The sequence below is a fragment of the Molothrus aeneus genome, chromosome 3, assembly GCF_037042795.1.
Source record: "Molothrus aeneus isolate 106 chromosome 3, BPBGC_Maene_1.0, whole genome shotgun sequence".
NCBI lineage: Eukaryota > Metazoa > Chordata > Aves > Passeriformes > Icteridae > Molothrus > Molothrus aeneus.
The window spans coordinates 55,988,110-55,999,533 of record NC_089648.1 but is presented as its reverse complement, the minus strand read 5'-3'; the positions used below and the strand labels follow the sequence as shown (position 1 = coordinate 55,999,533).

Sequence of the window (11,424 nt, the reverse complement as noted above, 5' to 3'; positions counted from 1 at the left end):
TTAAATGCCTGCATGAGGAAACTGATTCCTTAACAGGTGCAGAGAATGAAAGCGTTCCCTTTAATTAAATATACTTTTTTTGCTCAGTAGCAATGAGCTGTGAATTTCAGAACCTGGATTTCTGCTGTTTATTTTCAACTACTAGTTTAGTGTTGGTAGCACATGAGCAAGAAGATGAAAAAACACTGTTCAAGGTAAGGTAGAAGTACTTAGTAGTGTATTTTAGGGTGGATTAAAGAGTTTCCAGTTTCAGCATTTTTCTACCTGTAATTACCAGATGATTAATAAAATTAATGCATATGTGGCTACTTAAGTAATAAGAAGTAGCTTAGCTGCTTTGCAATTCACTGTGGAAACAGACTTGTTTGAAAGGAATATTTCTCAAAAGTTCTAGAGCACACTTGCCTTGATTTAAATTTACAGTTAGAGTAAATTCTTACAGAAGGGCTTCTGTGGTAGCATTTTTAAGTGGCAGAAATTTAGTATCTGCAGTAATACTGTCCAAGACAAATGGATGTAATTAAAATGCTACCAGTTATGCTTGTTTGTATTAAAATCATGCTAGTCCATAGCTAGCACCACTGCTATTTTAATTTCATAGGGTTCACATCAGTGTTCTAAAATCACTTGGTAGTGGTCACTGGAAGTATGAATTCCATTGGTGATACTTTGTTGCTTATTGAATCTTGCTTCAGGCCTTATTGCTTGAAAAATAGCAGTTGAATGGTTGAATGCATGAAAGGGAAGTGACAAATACCTATACAAAAATGGTACTGCCATCTGGCACCCAAAGGAGTTTTTAGATCACAGAAGTCCCTCGTGATGGATTTTATTTGATCTTAACATCATATTGCTTATGTAGCATGTGTATATAAGTACCACCTGGATCCTGTACATGGTAAAATACAGTATTTTTTAAGAAGCTTCCAATGCTGATAACACAATATAGTAATCAGGTTTTATGTGATCAGATGGTAAAAAGCCTACTGAGGAAATCTGTGGTCATTGAAAAAAAGGCATAGCACTTAGGTGGTGATGACTTTTTACTTAGTCCGGTATTACAGGACATTCATGACTTCAAAATTATCTTTATGTGAGGTTTTTATTTTCTCAAGTTTTTAAATAGTAAAAAAATAATCAGAAATACAAATTATACTATCAGACTTCAAGTTACCTTTTTGGGAAAAAAAATGGTGTAAAGCCATTCCCCTAAGCAGACACCTCTGCTTAGAAGGTGTCTCGTAAATAAGCAGGCTGGTGTGCTTTGTGTGATTTTTTTCTTCCAAAATGAAAGCAACCCAGCAACTATGCCAGTTAATAATAAAATTAGAAATATAATTACATAATTGACTTGCTTTCATGGAACACTTGCTACAAACATTAGTGAACTGCAGTGTAATACTGCATATGCAAATGATAATTACTAAAAGCCTGTAATATTCATGGTTTTGCCTGGCTGTTGGTTCCTGTATTATGACACTTAATAATCCTGAATATAGTTGGTTCATTTTAACAAAAAAATACATTTTATTGATCCAATAAATACAATATATTCCTCTTTAAAATTAGATATAATTTCTGTATCTCGCTGAATGTATTTTCAGTAGTCAGGGATGAAGAAACAAGTCACTGATTTTGGACAATTTGCCTTCTATCTTAGCTGCTGCTAAAGCAGCTATTTTCACTGCTCAGATTCCCACAATAGCACCGCTGGTTCCTCTTCATCAGAGGAACTAAATTACTGTCCTTTTCTAGGATGCCTCGAGAAGTGAGGGATGGAAGCACTGTCTTCCAGGGCTGGGATTCCCTTTGTGGGTCTTTCCAGGTGGATTTCTTCACAACTGGCAAGATGAGGTTATTTATTCTCAACAAAATTGTTCAGGCTTAGCCTCCACTGAATTTCTGTAATTTTAATTTTTATAGTCTGGTAAATGTGGGTGCTAGAAGATCTTAAGGTTATATGTATTTATTTAGAATGACAAAATATGATGATAGAAGGTTTTGTGGTAGCAGAGATAAATTGTATGGAATTAAAATTTTACCTAATGTTTGTCTTGCCTGCAGAGTGCCTCCTAGCTCTGAGGAGTGTGTTTCTCCTCCCTGACTTCGCTGGAGAGCCAGTTTGTAATGGGTCTTTGGACTCATTTGCATTAAACTGGGTAAAGGATTTTCATGAGCACCAGAGGCCGCAGAATTGCTACATGCAGGAAAGCACGTGTTGGGGAAAACAAGATGCCCACAAAATGGGTAAAAGAGCAGAAATGAAGCAACAAAAGCAAGTCGTAGACAAAAAAGCTGAAACGGTAGCGTTGGTGCTGCCGGTGCCGTCGCTATGCTGCCAGAACCATGTCATTGCGCGGCGGGTTTTCAAAGTCGGGCTCTGCCGTGCTGCTGCATCCTGCCGGGGGCATCGGGCGACATTTTATCTGCTGCTAAGGCAGCCTCGCCTTGCCTGGGACTACGGCGGGCCTGAGTTTTACGATAACGATTCTAGGAGCGTTCCGTTCAAAAGGACAAGCTAAGCAACGGTGTTTGTCCGCATTGGAAGGCCGGGGGTGGCCGCGGGGTGTGTCACCTGCGGGTCGGCCCAGCTCAGCCCCCGCGGCTGGGGCGGGCCGCGGCTGCGCAGTGACAGTCGCGCCCGGCTGTAGACGCCGCCATGTTGTGCCGCTTCGCCGCCGCGAGCAGGTGAGAGCCGCGCCGCGCCGCGCCAGGGAAAGCGCGGGGCCGGGCAGAGCCCCGCGCCGGGAGGCGGCGGCCGTACCGTCCTTGCCCTCCGCCGCCGAGCCGGGGAGGGACGCCAGGAGCGAGGGAGGAGGCGGCGGGAGGGTCGTCTTGTCGCCCCTCGGTGTCGGCCCCCCGCCATTTCGCGCGCAGGGAGGTCGCACTGCTGCCGGCTGCCCCGCCGGGTCGGCGCCGGCCCGGGCGGGAGGTGCTGCCGTCGTCCTTGAGCGCTCTCAGGTTCTGCCCGCGCCGTCCGCCGAGGAGCTCTGGCGGCGTGACACGGTGCTGCCAGACACTCTTGTTTTTGCTGGCCGGGGTCGCCGCTCTCGGCCGCTTTTCAGGGTCCCGAGGGCTTCGCTCGCGGTGTGTCCCTGGCCTATGTCAAGGTCAGTAGCGATGCGGCGGCGGCCCTCAGAGCTTACCGCCCTGCCGGCCCGGCGAGTCTCCTCTCGTCGTGGCCCTTGTCGTGTCGCATGACAAGTGCGAGGTGTTAAAATGGGGAAGGGTAACGCAACCTGCGCGGTGTCTGTGTTGGGCATCGCGGCTGTGACGCCCCGTGTGGTTTCCCGGTACGCCCTGTGGGGACAGGGAAACACGTGTCTGTGAACAAATGCTGGAGAGATTCAGTCCTGGAAACCCGTGACTGTGCAGGTTTTTTAGCACTTCCCAGTGCGCAGACCTTGTGGATAGCGAGGGAAGGACGCTTAGGTGACATCTTTGCTTCTATTTTTAATGAATAAAGATTAGGTGAAGCTTTGAATGTCATCAGGTTACAACTGGCTTTTCATTGCTGTCCCTACTTTTCCCTCACGTGCATGCTTGGGAGGATTCATGAGTCTCTGCAGGGGCCTGGAGGCTCGGATTGAGAAGCAGCAGCTTCACAGTGCAAAGCCCTGGATATGCGACCTTGGTGTGAATTCATCTTTGCAGTTAAGCTGCAAAGAATGTTTCCTTTAAACTCTTGAGAAATGGAAATATTATTTCCTTGGCTGAGATAATACCCCAGGTATTTAAAGCAGCTGATCAGAACAGCAGTGTATGCAGTCTATTTCACTGGTGAAGCCCAAGTTTACTGAATAAGACTGCTTCTTTCTGGTTTTTTTTTTTTTTTCTTTTCTAGAAGCAGTGCCAAGTTGGTAGCACCCTTGGGGTGCTTGGTTTCTAGGCAAAAGCACACTCTTCCCGACTTACCATATGACTATGCTGCTCTGGAACCTCATATTAATGCAGAGATCATGCAGCTGCACCACAGCAAGCATCATGCCACCTACGTGAACAACCTGAACGTTGTCGAGGAGAAGTACAAAGAGGCAGTGGCAAAAGGTTTGTATCTCTGCAGTCAACAGGTGAGATGGAAGCTAATTGGTGTAGATGATAGAGAAGAACAAAATAAAAAAAGAAGTGATATATATTCTTTGAAAAGCTTTGGATTATGTCATTGCAATATGGTAAGGGGAAAATCTTTTATTGTAGCTTCCGTGGTGCTGATAATTGGAAATCAAATGTAAGTAAAAAGCAAGAATTCTGTTCTCTGTAGTGCTGTAAAACGAGAAGATTTATTGATTGTTGTGGGTTTAGTCCATACTCCATTAGTAACTTAAACTGAACAAAGACTGAGTCAGTAGGAAATTGCAGTCATTTTGCTGAACAAGTACTTTGCAATAAAAGGTTAGTGGCAAAGTTCGATAAAGTGAAAAATGCGTGCCTTGATAGTTTTCACATCAGATGCTCTGCTCAGTCTTTGTAAATAATCTCAGTTGCCTGCAATTGAGGTAAGACAAACATGTTGTTAAAGTATACAACACATAGTGCAGAGACCTGAATTTGGGTATCACTTATATCACTGGGTCAAATTAAAGGGTTCTGTAGGTGATAAGCCCATGTGAGACGCGAAAATATGCAGGAAACCGTCATGGAATTTTTTGGTACGATCCCAGAATTTGAGATACACTGCTTTTTGCAAAAGCTTTGCAGGTGTATCAGAGCTATGCTGAAACATGAAATATGTTTTTTCCAAACTTTGAGTCTTTCATTTGGACTGATAAAAGTGTGTGAAATAACATGTATGTCTTTTTAAGAAGGTGGAATATTTTCTGGGGGTTTTTTCTGTTGTCATGATCTTAAAAGGTATCAGTTTATCTCAGAGAAATGACTACTGTATAGACTCACTTCTGTCTGCTTGCCAGGTGGCTTCACAGTGGAATTTATGCATGGACTTGGGTGAAAGTTAGAATTGCTGATATCTGAGTAAACCTGAACCATGTGTCCCTTGATAGTTAATTGCCAGTGTATTTGAATAAAAAATGGAGCTTTTCAAGTACCTAAGTGAGCCTAAAAATAACTTGTGCAGTCTGAATTAATGAACTAATCAGATTCTTTTAAGAAGCAGGTTATCAAGACTGACTGCTGCCTTGCCCTGCCAGTAGCAGATCCAGGAAAGGTGTATTCTGGAGATGTAATTAGTGCAAACACAACTGGGGAGGGAACCTGAAGTGTCAGAAGACAGTGTGTGTGCTGCTGCTGTTACTGATGCTGTTAAATTACAAAAGCTTCAGCTACTAGTGGAGACAGAATTTCTGGTTATCAGAAGCATCTGCTGTGTTGTGGATCCTTTGAGTTATTTTTTAGGAAATACAGCTTTTGATATTTTGTTGAAACATTTATTACTTAGAGATTAATTTTTCCTTAAGGATTCTGCAGAGATTATTTTCCAAATGGGTGACTCACTGGTTGTGGTCATGCACACCAAAGCAGACAAATAATTACTTGGGATATTGGTGATTGTGTGGTTTGTTAGTTTGTTTTTTCCTGATTGGTATCTTAGTTTACCATGTGCAGTATTTTGACTCATAAGAAAAAATTCTAAAACCGGGCAAAGTCTGAACTGCCACCTCATTTTGTCAGTATTGTTATTTTTTCATACTAAAACTGAGCGCTGTCAAAAATCTTGCTGGGCTGTGTATCAGTGTTGGGTTACATAGCGCATCTGATCACTATCTAATAACTTTTCTGGGCAGCACAACTTTGTCAGTGTCTCTTGTTCAGCAATAGAAAGCAAAGTATTTTCTTCAGATTATCTTTAACATGTTCTTCATTTATCTATATTTGCATAGAAAACTCAAAGCCATCCTGTTGGCTTACATTGTCAGTTCATTTGAAAATGAATTTACATTTCTGTGACAGAGCAGGACTTTGTTTCAACATAAACTGGTCCTGACTACTGGCCCATCAAAATGTGTCAGATTTGCTCATTGAAGGATATTAACTTGAATCTCATTTTTATTGAAAACTTGTTCCTACCATAGTTTTCCCTGCTCTTCTTTGACCACCATGCGACCTGTGATTGGACTGTTACAAGGAAACAAATTACTTAAGCTGAGATCCTGAGCTGACTACTCTCTTTAGCACCTTTGAACTTCTTGTCTTGGTTTACTGAATTGTCCACTGATTCTATACAAGTAAATTCCAGTATACTTTTGCTGTAACTTAAGGGCAAGTTACCCCTTTTCAATTGTTTTTTTCCCCCGTGCAAAGTTCAGCAGCACAAATACTGTTTAAGGACAATGGTGAAATGCCATCTCTGGTTTCTAGGGGTCCTGAGGAGCGGGTTCTTCTAAGGAATGGTGGAATAAAGAGTTATGGACGCATTAAAGGCTTTCTAAGTTACTTTTTGATTTCTGACTTGCTATATGTTCTATGCTCTGGATGAGCTTGAAAGTGTCATTAAGGCATGAGAAATTCAGGGAAAATGTCCCTAAGATGCCATCTGAATGGCCATGAGAGACTTCTTATCCTTAACCTGATACCTAAATCCAGCAAATAATGTTTTTACAAACAAAGCATTGGATGCTTTGTTTCAGTGCTGCACCCCTCTCTGAAGTTGTGAGGAAATGCTGAGAACACAAAATGCCGAATTAAAACCTTTGATGCCTTGTGAAGGCTGTCCTAGAACAGAGACTAGATGGAACTAAAGAATAAAGTAGGTATTTATTAGGAAGCCTCAATAGATCCACCTTGAGCAGCACAAGAGTTCAGCCATGGCTACAGCCCAGGAGAACCCAAAAGGATCACAAAAAAATGGACAACCAGTCATAGGGTGTCACACCTTTATAAGTTTTGGTCCATTAGCACATAGGAATTAATTGTCCAATTACAGCATTAGCCCATGAAGTCCCATCCTTCTAGTTTTTCTCTCTTTGGTCCACCGTTTGTGTTTTTGGGCCTTAGATCTGGATCACTTGTCCTTGGGTCCCCAGCTTAGAGAAGGAATTGTTTTGTCTACCTACTCTGTGAAGAGGGCTTACTATCCCCTAATGTGAAGCCCAGACCCACACACTAAAGCAGCACAAGATCTCAAAAATATAAAAGTTAAAACCTGAGGCATCACCTTAGTAACAGATTGCTTTGAGGTGCACTACTTCTTTGAGGATTGTCTTCATGTCTGTGTTCTTGAGGTTTCAGAAAATTTCTACAACTCAGTCCTGAGAGTTGGGAAAACAGGTCCCGCACTGATTGCTAACTAAAGAATGCATTGGAGTGGTGGAAAAAGCTTTAAAAACCTTTGAAATGCTTCAGTGTTTTTAAAAGCCAAAATAGTAATGAAAAGACTTGCATTGAAGTGGTACAAGACTGTTCAAGACACAAGGCACCAGTGAATTCTTCAAGAATTCTTCTCTGGAAGTACAGAGCTGTTTGATCTTGGTTTCAGATGCAGGATTCTGTCATGTGTAGCAAAATTATTTCGATCACTTTTCTGTGAGTACCTCCCTCCAAATGAAACAAAAGATAGGAAGGAGAAGAACATTTTGTGTATGTGCTCACTGTACTTACTGACTTTTCTCAAGCACAGGCCGTTTGCCCTGTAAATTGTTTTAAGAAGTTTAAAAATGCTTAGTTTGCAAATCAGTGAACTAATGGGTGAATACTATTCTTGCATTGTAGTGATGATACTGACAAATTTACAAGTGCTGGGTCCTCAAAGAGTTCTGGCTGTGCTCGTTGCTTTATTCTGCTGTAGAGTGGCAGTAAGTCTTAGGTGTGTAGTATGGGCTGCCTGATAGTTGCAATATTGCAGCTCACTTATTACAGCATAAAAAAAGGTCAAAGATAATAAATCTTCAATAGAATTTGTCTGTGACTGTCTAAAATATGCATAACAGTACAAACTTTATGTTTTCCATTGATAAGTTGTATGCTTGGAGAAAGATTTTGGCTATCAGTGGAGGCCTAGTAGAAACTTACTGCCTGTTATGGTGATGATAATGTTTTTATTTATATATTTTTATTTTCTGTATCCTTAGGTGATGTTACAACTCAGGTGTCACTTCAGCCTGCCCTGAAGTTCAATGGTGGGGGTCATATCAATCACAGCATCTTCTGGACAAACCTTTCTCCTAATGGAGGAGGAGAACCTAAAGGTTAGTGCATGTTACAGTGGTTTATTGCATCAGTTTTAATTAACAGGTAGAATTGATGATCTTTTCTCTCTTTGAAGGAATCTAAAGGATCTTTATTTTTCAGAGTTAATTCACCTTTCTATGTGACAATTACCAAAATTCTGAGGTATTTGGGGGAGGTTTTGGATGTAAGCAAAAAATATAAAAAACGAGTAATGTTCAAAGTCTTTTTTAATTTCTAGAGCTGATTATGTATACACTGCAAAATACCTGGCTACTGCTGTATATATACCCTTTCCACCTTCATAAGAGAAAATAGTTGTACAAAGCCATGCTAATTAAATTGCTCAATGTACTCAATTCACAGAAAGGGAAGAAATGTGCTGCAGGTCCACCCAGCCCAGTGGCTGGAGTTATGCTCCAGTTTGGATAGGGATAGTTCAGCAGTTAAAGCCTAATGGAAGGAATCCCCCTGGGGAGGATGGAGTACTGATTACCTAAAGTGACCTGCAATTAAAGATAAAGGCCCTTTAATACAGGTCTCACAAAAGCTGTTGTGATAAACCTGGAAGGTTTGGATTGAGGTTGATGTGCTTGTGATCTTTCTGTCTTTTTTTTCTGTTAAAGGAGAATTGATGGAAGCCATCAAGCGTGACTTTGGTTCTTTTGCAAACTTCAAGGAGAAGCTGACAGCTGTATCAGTTGGTGTCCAAGGATCAGGCTGGGGGTGGCTTGGCTATAACAAGGAGCAGGGGCGCCTACAGATAGCAGCTTGTGCAAATCAAGACCCTTTGCAAGGAACAACAGGTCAGGTTTCTTTCCTTCCCCTCTGCTTCTGTAGATTTGGTGGGCAAGTGTATGACATCTGAAAAATGGTTTGGGAAAACATTGAGAAGAAATTGCTGATAAATAGATGTGAAAAACCAAATGTCTCTTCTAGCAGAAGTGAAAGCTCAGTTTTTAGAGCAGCATTTGTAAAGCAGAACTTAAAAACTTTGAACAGCAGAAGGATTGTGTCCTTCTAGTCCAAGGAAAAATAGATGGGCCATGTTGTGAAAGTGCTTTTTGCTTGGTGAATATTTTAGCTTCAGCTTCCTCAGATTTTTGAGTAACTGGAGTAACTTGCACATATCAAGCAACATTAAGCCTCTTGCCTTCAGATTTTTTTTTCTCTGGCAGAGGAGCTATTCACAGTACTGTCAGTGGGGGCCAGACAACATGAGAGGGGAAGATGAACATAATAACTATTGTTCCTATCTAGACTGGGTTTAAGATGGAGCCTTATAATTTGCTTCCTTTATAGTTATGACACTCCTTTAATGAGTGTCAACCAAATTAGTCTGTGATGTGGTTAAGTGTTACAGCTAGACAAGCAGCATAGTACTGCCAATGATCTCTTTTCCAAGATATTCTTACTTCCTTAGAAAGACATGGAAGTGATAATGGCAGGCTGGACACCCTTCACAGAGGGAAGAGGCCATGATCACTGAGAATCTGCTTGCAGTGACAGTTTGTCCAAATCATTTTGCAGATACCTTCTGCAGAATTCATAGAGAATGGGAAGGAATTTCATGTATTGCCAGCAGTCTGTATTGCCTATCAGTAGGGTGAAAAGAAATTATAGATTTAGTATAGGGACATAGATTATAATGGGGGTGAATTTCACCCTGCCTCCTGTGAAAAATTTACGATAAAAAGTTCAGTTACAAGGGTATTTTAGCACAAAAGCAAGGAGGTAATTAGGCACTTAACAAATAGCCTGTAATGAAAGTATTGGAAGCAAGCTGGCATCACAAGAAACCTTCATAACGTAATTTTTTATGAAAGTGCTTGCATAAGTGTGCAAAAGATAGAAACCTTGCAAAAATTACTTCATCTGGTTTCAGTTATGTCTTCAAGGCAGTTCCAGAATATTTATAGATGTGTTTACCCAAATCAGCTCTTTGAATTTATGCAGTGTGTGTGTGTGAGCACAGTTTTATAAAATACTGCAGTAAAGAGACCAGTGTTCTGCACAGCTCTTTGTCTTCTGCATCTTAAGACTCAGAAACTGGGTACAACTTGAAGATGCAATGTAAAACTTTACATGTAAAGTGTGTTTTCATATATTTATCCTCTTTTTTTCACAGGTCTCATTCCTTTGCTAGGCATTGACGTATGGGAACATGCTTATTATCTTCAATATAAAAATGTTCGCCCTGATTATTTGAAAGCCATCTGGAATGTGATCAACTGGGAGAATGTATCTTCAAGATATGCAACTTGCAAAAAGTAGAGTGGAATTCTTGCACAGACTACTAAAATGTCACCAGTTCTACTCTGATGCCACTCTTGTAGTAGTGCCTGTGGCTTACAAATGAATTGTTCTACTGCAGAAAGCACTTCACTCATCCAACAAAAGCATTTCATAATCAAGCAAAGTGTCTGCTTGTTTAATTCTGTGAAAGGTATTTACTTAGAGTTCTGAAGCTTTAAACTGTTGTGCAACAAAGGCAGGCACTTTAATCTGTTCCATTGCATATAGAAACATAGGTCACCTTGCTGAAGCCTAATGGATTTCCTTGTTGCACTAAGGTACCTAAGTGGAAATATGTGCTACTGTTACTATAAACAAATAAAACTCAAAAGAAGAATCTTCTATAACTGTCTACAAGAGACTCATTTTTAGTAATATCTGGTCTAGTTACTTGATTTTAAAACAGTTGGAAGAGAAAAATGCCTTTTGTAGTTTGTTGTATTACAGGCTGCAGAGCTTTCATAAAGGTTGAAAAGATAAATAAAGGGGAAATAGGTGTTGCTGTACCTGCCTGAATTGACTGTCTTCAGTCATCCCTACCCCTTCCTGCATTTCTTATGTGAGGTCTTTGTATCACACTGATGCACGAGCATTGGAAGCATTACTTTGCACAGAGATTACAGTACTGGCTCAGGCAAATTGTTCACATAGGGCCTGAATGACAGCATGTGGCACTCATTTCATTCTAACTGTTCAGGTGTGTCTTAAACCATCCTTTAACTTGAAGGGGCTGATTGCATGCATATATCAAGTACAAGTTGTCTCTGTCCAGCTGTCTTGCTGAAGCAGTAGTAACAAATTAAACTTGATGCTTGAAGGTAGGCATGAAGTAACCTTTTTGTTGTAACAGAGCATGCCCATGGTCTTGAAATAGTTGGTATGTTGTGCTTACCATGGTGTCTGCTTGAAGGCGAAGGAAACTGGAGTTTTTTCTGTTCTTACTACATACAGTGAAGTACCACATAGCAGAGAGGAAAATCAAAGTGGTGGAATGCTCCTCAATATGAG

At 41.0% G+C, this 11,424-nt stretch overlaps 1 protein-coding gene across 1 annotated transcript; it reads left to right on the top strand.

Moving 5' to 3' along the window:
- Nucleotides 1-2,605: 2,605 nt before the first annotated feature.
- SOD2 (superoxide dismutase 2) lies at nt 2,606-10,922 on the top strand. Its single transcript, XM_066546980.1, has 5 exons — nt 2,606-2,688; nt 3,845-4,047; nt 8,025-8,141; nt 8,748-8,927; nt 10,250-10,922. The coding sequence occupies exons 1-5, from the start codon at nt 2,660-2,662 to the stop codon at nt 10,393-10,395; spliced, it is 675 nt and encodes a 224-aa protein (XP_066403077.1). The 5' UTR covers nt 2,606-2,659; the 3' UTR covers nt 10,396-10,922.
- Nucleotides 10,923-11,424: the final 502 nt, after the last annotated feature.